The sequence below is a fragment of the Pristis pectinata genome, chromosome 28 (assembly GCF_009764475.1).
Source record: "Pristis pectinata isolate sPriPec2 chromosome 28, sPriPec2.1.pri, whole genome shotgun sequence".
NCBI lineage: Eukaryota > Metazoa > Chordata > Chondrichthyes > Rhinopristiformes > Pristidae > Pristis > Pristis pectinata.
This window is the reverse complement of record NC_067432.1, coordinates 19720973-19743528: the sequence shown is the minus strand read 5'-3', so window position 1 is coordinate 19743528 and position 22556 is coordinate 19720973. Positions and strand designations below refer to the sequence as shown.

The 22556-nt window shown below is 41.5% G+C and overlaps 1 protein-coding gene across 4 annotated transcripts in view; it reads left to right on the top strand.

Moving 5' to 3' along the window:
* LOC127583941 (multiple C2 and transmembrane domain-containing protein 2-like) overlaps positions 1-22556 on the top strand; it is a 328587-nt gene that overhangs the window by 286318 nt on the left and 19713 nt on the right. For all 4 annotated transcript variants that reach the window (XR_007958316.1, XM_052040378.1, XM_052040377.1 and 1 more), the window contains exon 20: positions 18063-18172. Coding sequence is in view for 3 of the 4 variants with exons in the window: in XM_052040378.1 (XP_051896338.1) it covers positions 18063-18172 (110 nt within the window). In the remaining variant the exon portion in view is untranslated. The remainder of the gene's footprint in view (positions 1-18062; positions 18173-22556) is intronic.

Below are 22556 nucleotides of genomic sequence, written 5' to 3'. Positions count from 1 at the left end.
AATTGAAAACCACAAAACAAGTAAATCAAAACCCCCAAATGTTCCCAAATAGCTCAGCATGCAATAACTTTTGAGACACAGTGTTCCAGTTTTGCTAATATTGGACGGGCGTGGGGGGGAAGGTTCTTCAATCAGATAACAATGATTGAGGAGATGAGTGTGGGAAGCTCACACTCAGTACCGAAAATTGGAGTCCCACATAAAGTACTTCCACTTGCATCTTGTTTGATAATTGGCTGTGCTTTGAATAAAAAAGTAGTTGGCTGCATTGGCATGGTGAACGTGGAGAGACTTGTTTCAGAAACGATCCTGTTGCATTTTGTGATACAGTGCAGGAGGTTAATGCCCTCTTGCTTCTCTTAATAGAAGAAATGTGTTATATTAAATTTAAAGATAGAGCCCTTCTGGCACAACTTATACACAGCAGATGCCACTTCTGGTTTTCTTAATCAGTCCTTGAGGGGGAGAGCTGTTTACCATTTATAAACATACTGTTTAATACATAAACAAAAGGCCAACACAAATCCCATTTGCTTAAACTATGAATCTAAAATGATTCACAGTGTTTAATTACCAAAATTCCCAAACATTGCTTCAACATTATGCAAAAGATAAAAGTTCATTTATTCCCACTGGCCTTCAGTCAATGCATTTTTTTTCTCATGGAATTTCTTTACATTTCATTTAAAGAAAGCCAGGCTGGTGTCATGGAGCTGTTTTCTGTCTGCTTTGAACTGTCAGAGCTTGCATTTCTGTGCAGTTAGATCACTGTGCCGTCTCATCCCTTGAAAGCCACAGTAGCAAATTTTTCTCAGCTACGTTGCCAAACTGATCTACAGAAGCACTTTGTCTTGTAAAGCATCACATCCAGAAACTTAACCGTAGTGTCTGAACCAAGGTGGGCACAGAGACCTGGGCACCCCAGGTGTGGTGCAGTGCTTACCTGATTATCCCTGGAACATCTGCCAGTCAGTGAATTCTACTGGATAAGTGGAGAATGTGGGGAGAATAAAAAATGGGATTAATGAAGGATTAGTGTAAATGGGTGGTTGGTGGTAGGTGCGGACTCAGTGGGCTGAAGGGCCTGTTTCCGGACTGTATCTCTCTCCAAGATACAGGCTTGTCAGTGGTGGTGTGAAACCTTGGAGACTCTGCAGTGAAAGCTATGATAGTGACATTGAAAATGAAAAAGGCATAAAGTTCATTTAAAATGGCAGTAATAAATCATATCAAAAATCAACAATGATTTATTTACTATTTGGAAATTTGTTTTGAGATACTGCATAATTTTGAATGGATTCAGTGAAGCCAGTGTTTGTTATACTGTCAAACTCTGTTGAGGCATGTGTCTACAGCATGGTCTGGGTTCTAATTTGCAGATTTTATGCCTCACATTTCTTTCTTTGATACTTGGCATAATGCAGTGCATTAGGGTTTATGTACTGAGTCGACATGGTCTGGGGATTTGGGGAGCCACTTGGTGGTGTCCGATTTAAAGGAGTTTTGTCTTCAACTCATTTCATTTCCAGTAAAGGCATCATTGGGCTGGGTGAAGGAAGTCAGCACTGGCAATATAAAGGAAATAACTAGGAGTTAAAAGGCTTTTTGGACAGTGCAGTTGTAGCAGGGAGAGATGAGTAGGGAGAGAGGTGCCTGATACGAAAAGTTGCCAGTCCTGTCAGGGGGCCATTGAGACAGTTCTGGTAAAGAGTGGCAGCAGGGGAGAATAGTTTGGTGCTTTCCTCCAAGATGATTTAGAGGAAGGGCAGAGAGGAAAACTGGATGAAGTGTAGATCATACACCATAACTAATTAAGACAAGGGAGTTCTGAGAGAGGATTCAGGCAGGGGAGGAAAGAGAGAAGAATGAGAAGCACTGAGACATAATGGACAACAGAGCTCTGAGGGAAAGTCAAGCACAAGAGGCAAACTGAGCCTGAAGGTTTACACTTCACCACTGACAAGCTGAGAGCTTTGAGAGGATAGAGTCAAAGTCCATGGGATGCCTTGGCACCCTTTGTATGCCACTCCCCTCCCTCTTTCCCCTTCCCTCTGTAAGTATTACACTGTAATAATGAACCATACTTCCAGACAGTTCAAATGCCATACAGGCAATGAGGAACTAAGCAACAAGTGATTATAGGCACTGCACCTCGATGATTGTTCCAGAAATGTTGGTGACTAATATGGTGGAATACTGTGTCAGGACTTTCAAGGTCATTGCTACCAAGAATTGTGCTAATCTGAAAAGGAAACAATAGCCCAAGAACTAAACTTCTTCCCTTCACCATATCCTCACAGATTTCTTCAATGAAAAGATGACCTCCTTATTCCATTGGTTTTTACCATTAAATGCTTAAATTCTTGTTTCCCTTTGCCTAATTTCCACTTGCAGTTTCATCTGTCTATCTACCTATCCATCCATCCATCCATCCATCCATCCATCCATCCATCCATCCATCCAATCCTACATTCTGAATGAGGGATCCCAACAATGTTCAACCTTGGGGTTTGGGTGTGGGGGTGGGATGCGTGGAGCAGGAATCTGGTTGAGTAACTATCCTTGCTGGGACCCCTGATCTCCACCATCTGGATGGACTAAGATATGGGGTAAAGGCAGATCTTAGCTGAACCGAAGTGGCCAGCATTCAGAATGTAGGAATAGGTTTTACTCTGCTTCTGATATTCAACTTGGTGGAACCAAATTTTCAAAGCTAGGTAGCAGAGTAAAACCCACGTCCATGTGCTTTATCGGCTGAACACCAAGATAAATTTCTGGCTTGCATGCTTTGATTTATGTGGCTCCTTTCATGACATAAGAATGCCCCAAAGCATTAAAGAATCAGCAGAGACAATTGTAATGTTGGAAGTGCATCGTAAGCAGGTAAAAGCACAGGAGCAAGAACAGTCACTCAGCCACTCAATCCTGCTCGGCCATTCAATATGATCATGCCTCGTCTTCCGCAGATCTCATCTCCACTTCTGTACCAGTTCCTCTTCACCCTTAATTCCCGGATCTTTCAAAAAATTATCTACTTCCTCTTTAAATACTCCCTCCTCCATGATCTAGCCTCCAAAACCTTCTGTAGTACAAAATTCCAGAGGTTCACCACACTCTGTAAGAAGAGAGTTTTTTAATTACCAATGGCAAGGCCAGCGTTGCCTGTTCCTCGTTGACCCTGTAGAGGCTACTTCAGCATCTATCATATTGTTATGAGGCTGGAGTCACAAATAGGCTAGGCTGAGTAAGGAAGGCCGATTTCCTCGCCTAGTCATTATTACTAAGACTATTTATTTGTTTAAACCAAATTATTCATTGGATTTAAGTGTCACAGGCTTCTGGATTGCTCACCCAATGGTTCAACCACTGCCCCACTACTCTAGTTCCTCTGCCCCCCTATGCAGCAGTGAGATGGAGGGGGCATCATTTGGAGATGGAGGGATAACTATCAGCTGGGAGACCGAGGGAAACTCCCTTGTGTTGTGGAATTGTTTGTGTTCACCTGAGGGGGCGGAAGGAATGTCAGTTTAACTTCTGAATCGAAAGTTAGCACCTCCAGCATTTCGGCACTGAGCACAGGAAATGAATGAAAACGCAATCAGCAGTGTATGCAGTTTTGTGATAGGGGAGAGGTATAAGACATAATGTGAGCTTTTTGCTGCTTCAACAGTGTTCACTCACATCAACTTTTCAAACGTAGTCCTCCGTCCATGATTTTAAACTGCAACTAAGTTATAAAGCTTTGTTTAAGCTAATGTAGGTAATTGAATTAACTCCAACGCCGAGCAATAAAATAACATGGAAATATCCTTTGTTTCAAATACAATACAGCAACAATCCCTTATCAGCAAATAACTCCATTCTTCAGCCTTTTTCCATGGTAACCCTGTTGCATTTTTTTTAAAATGTTTGATCTCTCATTTCTTATTTCCTCCCTTTTCATCCTGGACAATGTCTTCTTTTAGTTATGATTTCCTTCAGCTTTCCTCTGTTATTACAACCATAGTTCTTCATGTACCTTTCAATGCTTCATCTGCAAATTGAGTTTCCATATATAATGGTTATATAAGTATTCCCTTTTGCTGCAGGGTCCTATTTTATTTATTAGGGGGTATTGTCACTTGCTGTCTCTTAAATCCATTTGAAATCTGGAAAACTGATCTCATATTCAAGTTCTGCATTCTTCAAAGCTTCCTACTCAGTTTTTAACAGCCATCTTTTTCAGCTGCTTTTGTTTGGTCTTTAGTTCAAATCCCATCCCCACATATAAAAATCCAAGCTGGCACAGGATAAGACAAGATTTCTTTATTAGTCACATGTACGTCGAAACATACAGTGAAATGCATCTTTTTGCGTAGTGTTCTGGGGGCAGACTGCAAGTGTCGCCACGCTTCCGGTGCCAACATAGTATGCCCACAGCTTCCTAACACGTACATCTTTGGAATGTGGGAGTAAACCAGAGCACCCGGAGGAAACCCACGCAGACACGGGGACAACGTACAAACTCCTTACAGACAGTGGCCGGATTTGAACCCGTGTTGCTGGCACTGTAAAGTGTTATGCTAACTGCTACACTACCGTGCCTGCCACACACTGTACTGTACAGTACTGGGGGAGTGCTGGATCACCAGATGTGCTGCCGTTCAGACGAAGCATTTAGACCAGCCTCGGTCTGCTCTCTCAGGTGGATGTAAAATATTCCATCACACTGTTTTGAAGAGCTACAAGAGTTAACCCTATTGCCCTAAAAAAAGATCACGCCTTTTTGTGGAGCTTTGTATCTGCATCTTCAACATTACAACATCGTTATACTTCAAAAAACATTTCATTGACCAGAAAGAGCTTTGAGATATCTGGAGATAAAAACACTGCATGTTTTTTCAAGTATTTTCCAAGCATTTCCAATATTTTTTTTTAACCAAGCCTACTTTTAATTGCTTTGAGCGTCGTTCCTGATTCTGCTATTCAGTAGTGCTGGAGGTATTTTTCTTCCCCTTGTGAACTGTGCAACTTTCAACACTACAAATCAACGATTCCTTCCTCTCTTTACTGCACTCCTTCCTATGCATCCCGTTCATTTCATCCCAGGGCTAATCTCTGCTCTGATAGTCTGAGTTTGCCTTTTATCCCCAGTATTAATGAATTCTTGGGATGACATTGCAAATGTAATTGGGACACTCAAGTAGAAATAGCTGCCCCATTCATATTTCATTGTCTTGGCTTGATTTGGGAGGCTTGATTAAGTCCCAAGGTGGCTTTGCTTCATGGTGGTTCCAGTTTATCATGAGGAACAATACTTCAGTCTTCTGTAAAGATGACCCATTTTGTTTACTAACCAGAGGATGCAGTTGCCTGTAAGATGAAGAGCGACAAGTACCCAAGGGAGAGGAGAAAATGAATATGCAGACAGGGTTGAATGAACTAGGTTGGAAGAAGTTTGTGAGTGGCATAATCTCTAGTTGACTCAAGTTGGGCCGAATGAACTGTCCAGATGCAGGAGATTCTATGTAAATACGATTCATTCTCAGACATGCATCAAACTACTCAGCAGATAAACAATCAAATGTGCCAGTCATTCTTTCAGCATTATATACTGATCCAGTTTTGCAGAGAACTTGAATGTTCCTGGTGTCTGGTCAAGTTAACCTCGGTCTCTGCAAGCTCTTAAATTTAGTTTTCAATAAATGATTTTTTCCCCTGCCTATCTCAGAAATATTAATGAAATTATAGAAGTCTCTGCTTTGTCATAGGTATTTATGACCAAGGCTCAATCCTTGGTAATTCTGGTCTGTGGCTCAGTCCCACTTCCACTTCCTCCTTGGGGCACACATTTAAACATCTTCCTTTGACCCAGTTCGTCAACAAAGTTTGTAATCTGTTGGCACCATGCACAAGGTCTTTTTCTTTATGGCTTTGAAATCAGCCTAGCCATAAAGCACAAATAGACAGGAGTGATTAATAGTTAGTTATTCATTTAAGCAGAGAGAGACTTAGATGCACTGGAATTAGCAACCCATTTGATATTACAGTAGGTGGTCTTAAACCATATGAGCTGCAAGTCTATTTATAAAATTGCAGAAGGATAGCTTTAATCTTAATTCTTGCAAGACGTATGCATGCAAATAAGGTGGCCAATTCTTAAGTGGACAATTGATGTCCACTTTAGAATTGAATTGTTAGTCTGCTCATTGCTTCGATTTTTACTGTGAAGGCATCAATACCCAAAAAGTATGGTAATAAGTTCAAGACAATAAAATTAACTGTGAATCATTACTCACATATACTCTGATTTATAAAGGACTTCAGTAATAAATCAAGTTTGATATATTTTTGAAGGTTTTTCCCTCTCTGGAATGTTAAATGTTTCTGGGAGCAAGGCATTAAAGGAAGGAGCCATGTTCCTGTGGTTTTTAAATGCTGGTTGTTTGAAGTATTCCCAAGCTACCTGAGGCTAGTGTCTTTTTGCTTGGCTTGCAATTACCTCTAACCTATTTTCCACTCGAGTTCCTTAATAAAATTCAGAATGCCACAGACTTAGAGGAACAGAGCTTGTTAAATACAAGGTGGCATTTTACAAAAGCTCTCGACTGTCTCTACGGTCCTGGAAATGTTAACAGCCGGGTGTTATCCTAGATTGTTATAATAACTGGTCTAATTTGTTGTGAAGAGACTCTTGCTAACTTAGGGCTAAGTGGCCTGGACATTGATGTGCTTTCCCATGTGGTAGAAGATAGCAACTTGAGAAAGGCTTACTTTACACTGTAAAACCTGTCGGGAACCTGTTGGCCTTGGTTGTCCCAGACACAAACCTAAAATGCAGCTTAATTTTGTTTTAATATAACAGGGTTCAAAGTGTATCACTCTATCTACCGTAACATTGTACATCTCACTTCAACAGTTGTAGATGTTTTCCATCTCCCAACTAATGTGGGTAGTTACAATAAGGACCTCGCATGAGAACAATTATTACAAAATTGATCTTAGACGGTGAGCTTCATCTCCAAGGTTGCATTACTTTCTCATCCCTGGTTGGCCTGGTAGTGGCCCTTCTTTAAAGCCCTGCAGTCTCAGTAGTTCGAAAGTTACATGATATCACTCACTTTTAAGCAGGCCCTTGGGACTGAGGATGGCTTGTTCTGAGGGCTCTGAGGTGCTGATGAGGCCAAGATTGGAACCTTAGATGCTGCCAGAGCTAAGGCAGGAGGTGCCCGATGGGGGAGGCAGAACCAGCAATGGTTGCCCAGGTTTGGATGATGTGTGACTTCCATGGCAACTTGATGTAATGGTGTTCCTTTGATACCACTGCTCTTCTTCACAATGGAAGAGTTTGCTGGGGTTGGAGGGGTGGTTCAAAGGTAGTATTAATTAGATGTAAGCAGAGAAAAGTCACTGTTTCCGATGACTTGAACTAAACCTGGATTAAACTAAACTGTAATAAAATAAATCACCTTGCTGCCACCATTCAAAAACACTTCTTAGTTATACCCAGCTTCCTTCAAGAACCTAACTTATCTCTGGGCCACAGTATTTCTATCTCCACACTTACACTCTCATACAAAGAATTCCTGATGGAGCTTTCATCACTTCCTTGGCTTTTTGTTGATGGCTTTCACCTTGAACCTTGGTGGTTGATGGTTTCTCAATTTTGCGATGGAGGATCCAATTCCCCAGCAGAAAACCTAGACTTTCCCATAGCGCCTGATTAGAGTGATATTCCAGTGGTTAGGTTACCAGATTACTGATTAGTAATCCTGAACCAACTAATCCAGAGATGCAAATTCAAATTCCAACATGGCAGCTGTGAAATTCAACTTCAGTTAATGATTTGGGATTTAAAAAAAGAAGCTAGCCTTGTGACTGCAGATTGTTGTAAAATCCCAGCTAGTTCACTAATGTTCTTCAGGGCAGAAAAATCTGCCAGCCCTGCCCACTCTGTCCTATATGTGACTGCACACCTAAAGCAGTTTGATTGGCTCTTAAAATGGTTAAATTAAATTAGTTTATTATTGTTGCATGTACCGAGGTACAGTGAAAAACTTGTCCTGCATCCTGTCTGGTACAGGTCAATTCATTACAACAATGCATTGAGGGAGTACAAGGTAAAACCATAGCAGAGTAAAACCATTACAGTACAGAGAAAGTGCAGTGCAGGTAGACAATAAGGTGCAAGATCATAACAAGGTGGATTGTGAGGTCAAGAGTCCATTTTATTGTTTTAGGGAACCATTCAATAGTCTTATAACAATGGGATAGAAGCTGTCCTTAAACCTGGTGGTAAGTGCTTTCAGGCTTTTGTATCTTCTGCCTGATGGGAGGGGGGAGAAGAGAGAATGTCCGGGGTAGGTGGGGTCTTTGATTATGTTGGCTGCTTTACCGAGGTAGCGAGAAATATAGACAGAGTTGGTGGAGGGGAGGCTGGTTTCCGTGATGCACTGGGCTGTGTCCACAACTCTCTGCAGTTTCTTGCCGTCACGGGCAGAGCAGTTGCCGTACCAAGCCATGATACATCCCGATAGGATGCTTTCTATGGTGCAATCGGTAAATGTTATCAAATCAAAGAGAGACATAGCATGGAAATAGGCCCTTCGTCCCACCAAGTCTGTGCTGACCATCAAGCCCCGATTTTTACACTAATCCTACTCTATCCCATTTTTATTCCCCACATTCCCATCAATTCCCTTCTAACACCCCCATCAGATGCTACTACTCATCTGCACACTAGGGACAACTTACAGTGGCCAATTAACCTACCAACCGACATGTCTTTGCGATGTAGGAGGAAACTGGAGTTCCCTGAGGAAACCCAGGCAGTCATAGGGAGAAAGCGCAAACTCCACACGGACAGTACCCCAGGTCAGGGTTGAACCTGGGTCGCTGGAGCTGTGGGGTAGCCGCTCTATCGGCTGCGCCACTGTGCCACTCCCCACCATCCTTTGACTTGGCCAAGAAAACCTCCCTGTTTAGGGCCAACGTGCTGGCCTTGCTGGCAATGCCCACATCCCAAAAAGTCAATAAATGAACCTGGGCTGAGGCCAATGGGATCTGTGCATATGTGTTGGGTTCAAGTGCTCTGAGGAAACATCTAGTGCCAGGCTAGAGAGTGTTGCCAGGCTCAGTGCACTACACAGGTCAAGATTATGGTCTGTGGTCTCGTTTCTTCATCAATACTTGGTGCTTCATCCTCAGAGGTATATACAGTATGTGATCATTACAGAGATGGTTGGGTTAGTTTAGGTATGGATAAAAGTGCTTGGGCTTGGCTTGGATGGGCTAGGGCATGGGTCAGTTTTCTGTTTGGATTTTGACTTTGTATGCAAGCAGACCTCAAACTCTCCTCTGACCAATGTTTTTGTTGTCAGTCAATGTATGCTCAGCCTTTATGGTTGGTTATTCATAATGGAAGTTCCACCTTGATAGCATTATTGACTGAGAACAGTACAGTGAAGAAGAAGACTGTTTGGTCCATTGAGTGTGGGCTGGATCTTTTAAAGAACAATTACTTCTACTTCCCTGCTCTTTCTTCCCATCCCTGCAGAATTTTTTTCCCTACATCTCTTCATCCATATGTGTCACTATAGAATCTGTTTAATTAATCCAATTCCCTCTTGAAGGTTGCCATTGAATTTAAAGGCACTTTTCTTTATCCTAACAGTTACTTTTCCTCATATTACCTTTGTTTTACTTATCACCTTAAATCTGTACCTTCTAGTCATTAACCCTTAAGACATTAGGAATATTTCTCTTCATTAATTCTCTCCAAACTAGTCATAATTTTAGATATATCTTTCAAATTCTTTCTTAGCCTTGCCTGCTCCATGGCGAATAATCCTAGTCTCTCTGGTCTGTGCAAGAAAAAGTAATCCTGAAACCATTCTAGTAAATCTCCTGCTCGAAAAGAAGAAAGCATGAGATTGTGGGCCTCAGGACTGGTTTTGGATGGCTGCAGCAATTTGCTAGTACAGCTGTAATGGGCCAAATAGTCTTGTGATGTGCTGCTAACTTATTATGTGATTATTTTGCCATGGTTACAGAAGTGCCAGTCAATGACCTCTGACAAGAGAGAGTTTCGAACAGTACAGCATAGGGACAGGTCCTGTGGCCCACAATGTTGTGCTGAACTAATTAAACTAGTAATTAAATGCCTAACTAAACTAATCCCTTCTGACTGCACAATGTCTATATTCCTCCATTCTCTGCACATTCATGTGCCTACCTAAGAACCTCTTAATCGCCTCTTTCATATTTGCCTCCACTACCACCCCTGGCAGCGCATTCCAGGCACCCACCACATTCTGTGTAAATAAAAGCTTGCCTCGCACATCTCCTTTGAATTTAACCCCTCTCACAAATGCATGCCCTCTAGTATTAGACATTTTGACCTTGGGGAAAAAGATACCAGCTGTCTACTCTATCTATGCTTCTCATAATCTTATAAACTTCTATCAGGTCTCCCTTCAGTCTCGGCTGCTCCAGAGAAGTCAACCCAAGTTTGTCCAACTTCTTATAGTACATGCCCTCTATACCAGCATCCTGGTATAATCATCTACTATTGCCATTCAGTGGTATTACTATCATTGAATTCCCCCAAGATTTTGATAATAAATTTGGGTAAACCAGCCATATAAAGAGCAGGTCACGAGTCTAATATGCTGTGATAAGCGACTCATCTCCTGACATCCCAAAGGTTTTCCACTCCCTAAAAGGCACCAATCAGGAGTGTGTTGGAATAAGCATCATTTTCCTCCAACAGCACCCCACACCATCCAGTATTAAGCAGACAGCAAAATTGGCCCTCAATCACTACCCTAAGTATTCACTCCCTCCACCCCAGTCACACTATGGCATAGAAAGTCCCCATCACAGGCATACCATGCAGAAAAAGCTTGCAGCTGTTTGACAGTGTTCTTTTGACAGCTCTACCAAGCCCTCAGTCTCTACCACCAACAAAGATAAGGGCAGCAGAAGCATGGGAACACCCACTGCCTGCAGGTTCCCTTCCAAGACACACACTCTCCTCATTTGGGAATACATCACTGTTTCTTCATCATCACTGCGTTTAAATCCTGGAACCTTCTCCTCAACAGGACTCGGAGTACCTTCACCAGTATTTTAGGATTGTGGCTTACCACCACTTCCTCAATATCAGTAAGGGATAGGCAATAAATGCTGGCCTTACCAACAATACCTGCATCCTATAAATGAATTTTTAAAAAGAACTAAGAAAATAATCACTTAACAACATCATGTTACTCATGTTTAATAATAAAAAAAGGGCTAGATCAAGAACCAGTGAGATTATATTGAATAATTTTATATTATTGTTCTTTCAATAAGTAAATAACATGGTAAAAGGAATAGGATAAATGTGTAAATCCAACTTCTTGCCTTTTGGGTTGACATCTACTTAATAGATTATTTTTATTATTTGAGTTTGTTAAAGTGAAAAACAAATAAAGCATACAGTATATTTGCTATCTGATTGTTCGAACTTTACCAGCTAGTTCGGGATACTGGGAGGCAGACTGTTTAAGTGGTAATAATTGCAAGCTGTTTTACAATCCAGTGTGCTACCTGAGTTGAAAATGAATTGCAGAACCAATTAAAATACTTATTTGCAAGGTCAGTGCTGGGTTAGCTTTATGAAAATCATTGCATAATTTGCAAGTTTCATATAAAAATACCCATCATCCTTAAAAGGATGAATCTAAGAATAAACAGTGCTAACAGAAAATATGTTTTAATATTTTATTCATTTTTGAAGATGTGGATGTTGTTGGCTAGGCCAGAATTTATTGACTATCCCAAATTGCACTTGAGAAGGCAATGATGAGCCTTCTAGTACTTGTCAATAAAGAAGCTGATAGGTGTATGCCCAAACCCACCCACAAGGCTCGTATCACTGGGAAAGGATGGCGAAGAAACAAAACCTTGCATTAAGGAGAGATTTATTCAATTTTCAGGATCTGTGCTTTGCTGGAAAAGTCAACATTTGTTGCCTATCCCTAATTGAACTGAGTGGCTCGAGAGGTTATTTCAGGGGGCATTTAATTGTCAACCACATTGAACACTGGCATTCTGCAGAAATGTGGTTGGGGAAGATCTGAACTCATGAGTTGACATTCCTCCAGAGTCCTTGATGGTCTATTACCATGGAATGTTGGAGGTGGATGACTCCTTTCTGTTTCTCTTCTTGTTTCTGTTAAATCAGTTCTGGTGCATGGTCATCGCCCTGAAATGTCAACGGCGTTTCTCTGTGCACAGAAGCAGCTTGACCCGAAGAGTATTACCAGCATTTGAAAAGCAAAAACACTGCAGATGCTGGAAATCTAAAATGAAAACAGAAAATGATGGAAATACTTAGTAGATCAGACCACAACTACGGGAAGAGAAACAGAGTTAACATTTCATGTTGAAGACCATCATTAGAACTCATTTTTTAAATGTTATTAAGTACTAAGTTCACTGAAACAATGGGTCTGCCGGGGCAGTCCTGCTTGTGGATTTTGGGCAGGAAAGAGGAGTGGGCTGGCTGGGACACTCTAAGACTGGGAGCTATGGAGGGAAGATCTCCCAAGGAACTGAGGTCCATGACTGTCTGGGTGACCATGGCTTGATGTTTAATAGTGGGGTTATGATCCAAAGGGAGGAAGTATCTGATATCTGACATAAGGCCTTACAAAATAGAGATATTTGTTGCTGTTGCATATCCCACATTATATCAGTGTTCGAAAAATAATTGTATTGTCCAATCTGAAATTCATCCCCTTTTGGTAGTTTTGGGTACCATGCGGTCAGTTTTATTCTTAATCTGTCTTGCATAATATGTTATTTGTTTATATAAAATATTTGTGGCAGATAATCATTTCTCAGGTAAAAGTATCTATAAAGGCATTTTATTTGAAAAAATTATAACCTTGAAGAGCATAAATGAACTTCAGATGGATTCTAAACTAGATCACTTTGTAACTGTCCTTTATACCTTTCTGGCTACTTCAAAATCACTTCCCCCACCATCAGCAACCTAGAGGTCACCGTTAACCAGAAACTCAGTGGAATCAGCCACATAAATACTGTTGCTCAAAGAAAAGGTCAGAAGCTGAGTATTCTGTGGCAGGCGACTGACCTCCTAACATCCCAGGTGTCTGCACTATCTGCAAGGAACTAGTCAGGAATACTCTCCAGTGCCTGGATGAATGCAGTTCCAACAAGTCTCAAGAAGCTGACGTCAAAGCAGTCTGCTTGATTGATGTCCATTCAACCACCCTGAACATTCATTGCCCACCCCCCCAACGCCAGTGCACAGTGGCTGCACTGTTTGCAATCCACTAAAAGCACTGCAGTTACTCACCTGCGCTACTCTGACGTCACCTCTTAAACCTGTCATCTCGACCACCAAGAAGGGTACCACCACCTGCAGTTTCCCCTACAAGTCACACACTATTCTGACTTTCAGATACATTGCTTTTCCTTCATCTTTGCTGGGTCTAAATCGTGGAACTCCCAACCTAACAACACTGTGGGAGCACCTTCACCAGAGGGACTACAGTGGTTTAAGAAGGCAGCTCACCACCACCACCTTCTCAACGGCAATTAGGGAGGGGCAATAAATGCTGACCTTGCCAGTGAATATTAATAAAATCTAATGAATGGGCTGGATGCAGAGATAGAAAGTGATCATTAGGCCTTGCTAGTTATCTCTGCCCTTATGAGCAACCTGATATTAATAAGGCAGGAGTGGGGATCTGTGAAAATTTGGGATCCCTGAGCAACCAAGACAGAAGACTTGGTAATAAAGTAGTTTAATTTAAACAGAATTTCCAGCCAGAACCCAATGAATACTTAATAAGAAACAAGAGCTCCATCTATTTAACCATTTTCAGTGCTCAAAGCATATCAAGATGCAAAAGGAATTAGATGGAGTGGACTGAGTGGATGATTCTGGATTACATTTGCTGGGTTACATTCTGGGTTGCAAATAAGGCACAGTGGTATGGCAGTCAGCAATGCTGCCTCACAGCCACAGGGATATGGGTTCGATCCTGATCTCTAGGGCAGGCATGGTAGCGTAGCGGGTAGCATAACGCTATTACAGCACCAACGACCCGGGTTCAATTCCGGCCGCTGTCTGTAAGGAGTATGTATGTTCTCCCCGTGTCTGCGTGGGCGCCCTCTGGGTACTCCGGTTTCCTCCCACATTCCAAAGATGTACAGGTTAGGAAGTTGTGGGCATGCTATGGTGGTGCCAGAAGCGTGGCGACACTTGTGGGCTGCCCCCAGAACAGTCTATGCAAAAGGTGCATTTCACTGTGTGTTTCGATGTACGTATGACTAATAAAGAAATCTTACATTAAATGGACTCTTTTTGCCTAATTTCATCCAGGGGTGGACACCTGCTCTCGCCATGCCAATACTACCTTGGCCGGGTCCCAGTGGCAGAAGGCTTTCCTGTCTGTTGTATGCTTTTACACCAACACTGAATGATTCCATTTTTGCAAGCTGCAGATTTCCAGGCAGGCTGCTGAGGACATTCCTTTTCAGTCCCTACTCCCATTCCAGATCTCGTACTAACATAGACTCACCAATTTAAAACTCAATCGAAATGAAAGTTGGCTTCCACCAATGTTCATGCCAAGTTAACACAGTTACAAAACTGATTACAGCCTGCTAACGGTAATCACTCCTGTTAAGATAATCCATTACAGCACTGCCTGAGATAAAAAAGGTGTATAAGCCCCACTTCACTAATTTAAGTGCATAATCCAGAATGCCACATCAGATGGAGGTGATGTGTTGCAGATGAGATGTGAAACCAAGTTCCTACTTGCCCTGTCATATGGATGTAGGAAATGTTATGATGCAATTTGAGGAAGAATGGAATTCTCCCAATATTCTGGCAAACTTTAATCACTCGAGCAACAAAAGAAGATTATTTTGTGGTTGTATTTGGGCCCGTATGTGTCAAGTTGGCTAGTTTACGACAGCATCTATAATTCAAAGCTGTTTAATTGGCTGGAAAGCAAATATATATATCTTGAGGTTATGAAAAATACTGTATAAATGCAATTCCTCTTTAGTGTGATCTGTTAGAACCTATTCTGATCCTGATTTTGGACTGGGACCAGTTATTCTCTCTGTTTAGCAGGCAGTTTATGCAGCCTCGTACCCTGTTGCATAGTGTTCTCTGCCAACTGAAGCTACCGACCGAAATGATGTTATCCACACTTCTCCCTCAGCAGTGAACTGGCCCTTGCATTGTTTGAATGATTTACCAGGCACATCCATCAATATCACAGTTGAATGTATTAGGCAGGACAACCTGTGCCTTTCGTTAGATCTCCGAAAGCACCTTTTTATTTCAAAGAGTCATAGATTACTCCCAGTGAAGGAATGCAGTGTTCCCCAGGTGCAGAACAATGAGAAGGAACAAAGAGGATTTATTGACCACGGTTGTCTTGAACTGGAATTCTAAGTTTGCAGCATTCTTTAGTTAGTGATCAGCTCAGGTTCTTAACAGCTTACCTCCAGAGATACAAAATATTAAACTACAGCATTTTCTTCAGCTTTGCTATAAAGTCTAGTCCGTCATGTTGTCTATACTTGTGTTGCTGTTCTCTCCTGGGTGACCACGTCTGGATAGGATATATGGAGATTGCCAGTGTCAGTACTGCAAGTTGACCAGGGCTATGAACTAATTCAAGTCTCAGCAGCATCTTAATGTAATACATTGATTTTGGATTTTTCAGTGGTCCTGCTTTCGAAAACCTTTCACACAGGAATCTAATCAGAATGCTTGATGCTGGAAATCTGAAATAAAAGCAGAAATATTCAGCAGGACAGACAGTTTTATTTAGAGAGGATCAGAGTTAAATTTTCAGCTTGATGACATTTAATTAGAATTCCTTCAATGTGGAAATCCATTCAGCTAAGGGTGTTGGAAGTGGAGGATGGAGACTGTCTTTTAATTACAAAACAGAAGGCCCTCATGTTGTCCTGGGAATTGGGAATGTACAAGGAATGGAAGACCAGGAGACTGAAAATTATTAAAAGGGACATTGGAAGAGTCCTGGATGTTACTGAGGAAAGAAATTCGAGTTGAGAAAGGAAAAACTAAGTTCCTTTGGGTAAGATCAGGCTGGAATGATGGGTTGAGTGCATCAGTCCTACTTGTGAACTTTGGGAAGAAGGTAAAAGCAGCATGGACATTTTGGTAGAACTGTTGTGGTTAGAGGCTGTGAAAGGAAGATCTGTGGACAGTCAGCATCTGGGCAATGGTGACACGATATGCTGCGATTGGTTATAGCAATGGTGAGCAAAGAAGGAGGAGTCTCATAGGTAGAGGTCAGTTCGCCAAACAGCTGCAGCACGATCAGAATCAAATCTGCTGCTGGAATACCATTTTCACAAAAGAACAATTTCTGCATTTCTTACTTACTCTAAATCTGCCCTGTTTTCTTTGTTCATCATTTCCTGATAGGCTGAGGAAATGTCAACGTCCTCCAGTTGAGACATGAGACTGCAGATGCTGGAATCTAGAGCAACAAACAATGTGCAGAAGGAACTCAGTGGGTCGAGCATCATCTGTGGGAGGAAAGAAATTGTCGATGTTTCGGGTCGAAACCCTGCATGCCACAGATGCTGCATGACCCGCTGAGTTCCTCCAGCACATTGTTTGTTGTTCCAATATCCTACAGTTACTGCCTGTAATTCCTTTTCATGTATTCTTTATAGATACCATATATACTGCACAACCGTGGCATAGGCATTACAAATGTAAAACTGGCAATTTTTACTTTAAGCCTTTCCCTATTTCATGTGTATAACATCTTATGGTAAAAAATGTGTAGTATATGGATTTGTAGGTCCTGTTTTTCCATCATTCTGTGAAGCAAATGGGGGTAAACCTAACTTTCTGTTGCAAGTCTACTCAGACATATGTTAACCCCCTCTCTCTGATATTCCTTTCACTGTTGTTGGGGGCTTGACTTGATATCATCAGACTATCATCAGATAGCACAATTACCTCCATGTCACCCATCTCAGATCGAATGTTATGTAAGAGTGTCCTCCTCCTTCCCCATGACCCAGCCTTATAAATATGAAATGTATTTTTGGTATTTACATCTCCTTTCAGCATCAAGAATTTTTAGTTTACCAAGTGTTTTGGAAAACTTACTGAATTGGTGAAATAATGTCCATTTCATGCCAGTTGAAGCCAGCAGTGTGACTTCTCAATATGTCAAGAACTTGTAGATGTTACAACTGTATCTTGTTAACTTTTCTCTCATCCAAAAGGCAAAAGGAAATAAAAGGCCATCAAACCAAGCCTGCCTTATCTCAAATCTTCTATTGTAAAAGCCAGTTACATTTTGGATGCTGCTTTTATTCAAGGCATTTATCTCTGTTTGCGCAACAAAGCTTTTTTTTACGGTACAGCATCTGCATTAATCTAGATTTCAAAAATGGAATTTGTAACCTCTTGTTCTATTCATAAAATCATAGAGAGATTATGGTGCAGAAGCAGGCACATTGACCCACTCTCTGCACCTACCATCAAGCATCCACTTTTACACTAACCCTACCCTAATTCTTATATCCTCCCCACATTCCCATCAGCTTCCCCCTGGATTTTACCACTCTTCTCCACACTAGTGACAATTTACTGTGGTCATTCAACCTTCAACCTGGACGCTTTTAGGATTGGGAGGAAACTGGAACACCGGAGGAAACCTGCATGGTCACAGGGAGAATGTGCAAACTCCCTACATTTCCACCAAAAAAAGTGGGCAAACACTGAAGCAAAATCCATAAGATCCCTTTGTTGAGTGATCGCCCTTCCTTTAGTATCTGGCCAAAAGCAACATCTTTATTTTCAGCTTACTATATTGAGATAAGTTGGTCAATTTTCTGCGTGAAACTGGTTTATAAATTCACAATACAATGATTAAACAGGCCATTATCATCACAGACAGAAGAGCTTTATGTAGAAGCAGTCTGTTTCTCCACTACCCAGTTCATCTATCTGTTCTGCTCTTTTTCTAACAGATATTTGTTATTGCTTCCAGGACTCTGAAAGAAAAGGATTAATGGGCAAGATCCACAAAGTTCAAGATATCGTCATTAGTGTTCAAAATGTCCTGGATGAAATAGCATCGTTTGGTGAAAGAGTTAAAAAGTAAGTATTAGAATTGGGTTGGAGCTGTAATTTTATTTTCTCAACTATGTAGCATGATCGTACCACACTTGGCATTTAATTTTGCCCTCATTTACCTGCACCAGTTTGAGATGGGCAGTAAATCCTGGCTTTGCCGGGGATTCCCACATCTCCTAAATGAATAACAAAAATAAATTGATAAGATCACAATGATAATATATTTGCCAGTCAGTAACTACTGATAAACCAGTGAAATATTGAAACCACTATTTTTAATTCCTGTCCAAATATGTTTCTGCTTATGATTTTCACCTGTAATGCTGATGATTATATTTGGGTTCCTCTTTGTCACATTCAATACCACAGAGATTGATAAACTCCATAAAGCCACAGAAATGTGTATCATAGAAAGAGTCCATTTAACACTCTTTGGAGTAATGCTTAATTAATTCCACTGCTGCGATCTTCATCCAAGCTTTGCACCTAACTCTTCTTCAAATAGTTATCTACATTTCCATAAGATATAGGAGCAGAATTAGGCCATTCAGCCAATCGAGTCTGCTCTGCCATTCTATCATGGCTGATTTTTTTTCCCTTTGTCCTGCCTTCTCCCCATAACCCTTATCCCCCTTACCAATCAAGAAACTATCAATCTCTGTCTTAAATACACCCAATGACTTAGCCTCCACAGCCCTCTGTGGCAATGAATTCCACAGATTCACTACCGTCTGGCTGAAAAAATTTCTCCTCAATCAGTTCTAAAGGGACATCCCTTTATTCTGAGGCTGTGCCCTTGGATCCTAGACTCTCCTACCAATGGAATGGATCCTCTCCACGTCCACTCTATCCAGGCCTTTCAGTATCTGGTAGGTTTCAATTAGATTCCCACTCATCCTCTGAACACCATCGATGTCTCTCCACAGGCATCAAATGCTCCTCAAACATTAAGCCTTTCATTCCCAGGATCATTCTTGTGAACCTTCTCTGGACCCTCTCCAGGGCTGCACATCTTTCCTTAGATATGGGGCCCAAAATTGCTCATAATTTCCCTTATAAGATGCAGTGATCTACCCAAAACATTCTGTGATCCTTAGGAAGCATCAAGTTTATATTTACCTGTCTCTATAATCTTTTGATAATTATATTAAATTGATAGCTTCCCAACACTGATGCAATAAGCAGTTGAAATAGCTGTTTGCTTTTCACAGAAATTATCCATTTAGCACGTACCACCTTTGATGTTCAGGTCTGTACTTTTCATGCAACAAGCAGGTTACTTTGCCCCCTGCCAGTTCTGGAAATAATCAAACATTGAGTAGTTCAGAATGCACAGAGAAGGCTGCTTCTCGCAGCCGCAACCCTTTTATCTTTGATCTTCTACTTTCTTTCCCATGGCTCATTTTGGTGATGTGTGTGAGAAAGCTTGTTTAATTTATCATTCATGTGTGTTGGATTCCCAAAGTACTGCACTGGTTGAATACATTTGAAGGTGAGTCATGTTTGTAACATACCAAATTTGGCAGGCAAATTGTCACAGTGCAATAACGTCATCTTGTTTGGCAGCATTATTTGAGAAATAATGTTCCTGTACTCTACTGCCAGTTGTTCCATGGAACTTTTATTTAACCTTAGAGATTGTAAACTGATTAATATTCATTCTTGCAGGCATTAAATGCTTGCATTGAAATCCCATTGCAAAATTTGGTTTTGTTGACTTCAATGGAACCAAGTTTTGGAACTGAAGTATGGTGTACATTACATTATCATTCCTTTAAAAGTAGACTTAGCATCAAGCGATGAATCAATTCTTCAGTGTTGCATTAAAGTATCAGGCATGGGCATAAGGCTGGTACAAGGCAAAACAGTGTGATTATTTTCAGGGCTAGAGGACCCTCAAAGCAAACTCATTTAGAAGCTCCAAAGGCACAGAAAGGTATGAGTGACAATTAGTGACAACCTCCAAATAACCATCTCACCAGTGTGGACATGGAAGCTTGATAGCTGTAATCTTTACCATATACTGAGTTCTTGTTTTTCAACCCACTGGTTTTAATTCTTGCAGTAAGGATGCAGAGAAGCGATTTCCTCGGGTGTGGAAAACAAAGAGGAAGGGTACATAATCTTGAAATGAAGCCAGATCATTCAGGAGCAAAGGCAGGGGGCTCTTTTGCACACAACTTCACTCCAATCCTATGATTAAATTAGGATTAGAATCCACTGGTTCTAGTTGGACCTTCTGCTTGGTACAGTGAAATTCCGTTATCCAGTTGTTCAGAAAGCCCAATCGTTTGATATGTGGCTCACTGGGTATGAATACCCGTCCAATAGATCAGAAAACCTGGTTCACCACCAAGGTGCCAAACTGCTGGGTTAATGGAGTTTTATGGCAGAGTGATCCATATCATGTGCCTTGGTTTGAGTATTCTAAAATTCTAGAAATTTAATAGTCTTAAAGTACTCTGAAAGTCTGAAAATAAATTGAAATTGAAGCTGTCGGATCCGGTTATTTTCGAATCTGTAGGTTCTTTCAGGAGTCCAAGAATGAGTTGAAAACAACTTGGTGTTTCACGAAGTTTTATTGGAAAAATTTAAAACAAAGAAACAGTCACAGAGCACATGGCACTAGCTTTACTACTAGGAGATGAGCCGTGACAAAAGGAACTAAAGATGAGTTAGGGCTGGTGGGGGCGGGGGGTGTTGGTGGGGGAGTGGAGGAGTGAGCAAGAGAGTGATTAACAAAAAAGGACACCTTTTATACCTGAGATAAGAGGTACTCCTCAGCTAACAATAGTCTGGAGAAGCGTGAGCTGGTACACTCTGGAAGGACAAGCTCCAAGGGAGAGTACAAAGTTAGTGGCAGGATTCTGGGTAGTGTGGAGGAGCAGAGGGATCTGGGGGTTCATATCCACGGATCCCTTAAAGTTGCCTCACAGGTGGATAGGATAGTTATGAAAGCTTAGGGGGTGTTAGCTTTCATGAGTCGAGAGATCAAGTTGAAGAGCCGCGAGGTAATGATGCAGCTCTATAAAACTCTGTTTAGACCACACTTAGAGTACTGTGTCCAGTTCTGGTCGCCTCATTATAGGAAGGACCTGGAAGCGTTGGAAAGGGTGCAGAGGAGATTTACCAGGATGCTACCTGGTTTAGAGAGTATGCATTATGAGGAGAGACTAAGGGAGCTAGGGCTTTACTCTTTGGAGAGAAGGAGGATGAGAGGAGACATTATAGAGGTGTACAAAATATAAAGAGGAATAGATAGAGTAGACAGCCAGCGCCTCTTTCCCAGGGCACCAATGCTCAATACAAGAGGGCATGGCTTTAAGGTAATGGGTGGGAAGTTCAAGGGAGACATCAGAGGGAGGTTTTTTACCCAGAAAGTGGTTGGGGCATGGAATGCGCTGCCTGGGGTGGAGGTGGAGGCAGGTACATTGGTCAAATTCAAGAGATTACTAGATAAGCATATGGAGGAATTTAAAATAGAGGGATATGTGGGAGAAAGGGGTTAGTAGTCTGAGGCGAGGTTTAAAGTTTGGCACAACAGTGTGGGCTGAAGGGCCTGTATTGTGCTGTAGTGTTCTGTGTTCAATCAGGAAACCTCTTAGATACCTGTGGCAAAACCAACCAATAGGAAAACACATATTCACCTGATGGACGAGCAAATAAGCTAGGAAGCGGCCATTCCTTGGGCAGCCATTTGGGGTGTATTAAACACTATACATTGTTTAAAAAAACTACTTAAAACAGTCGAATCCAACAAAGTTTTTATTAAAGATTTTTATTCATAGAATATCTAATAACATGGAGAAAAAAATAGTTAACGCAGTTCAGATGCCAATGAGCCATGATCCAATTGACTGTTAGAGCTGGCTCTTGGGACTAATTGCCCTGCTTGTGTTTCTACTGCTCCATTGTTTTCAGCATCACATGCGTGTGGTAGTTTGCCGCTGAGTGGCTGCTCCTGTCCAGTGGCTGCTCTGTTTTCCTGAAGTGTCGCTGGGGATTAGTGCAGAGCTCACCTTCATTCCTGTTGACAGTCTGGAGCTGTCATTTGACCTGGACTGCTACTTTTTTTCCACAGCTCAGTGCCAGTTCTTGGCTCAGCTTCATCCTTATTGGACGTTGTGTCTCAGTGAGCTGCAGTTGACTGAGTTAGTCAGATTCACAACATCTGCAGGTTTTTGATTTACATGGAGTTGCTGATTTTGTTCAACAATATGTTCTGCTTGGTGTATAATGTAGGGATGTGAAATTCAGAAGTTCAGCTGTCTGTATCCAGTGAGCTGATCCAGCACAATTCTCAGACCACTGCACTTGTTCTGGGAACTAGTGCAGTCCCAAATTGAACACATTGGGAGATCTAATGGAACAGAACTGAGTTATGCTTCAAACTCAAATTGCAACTTTT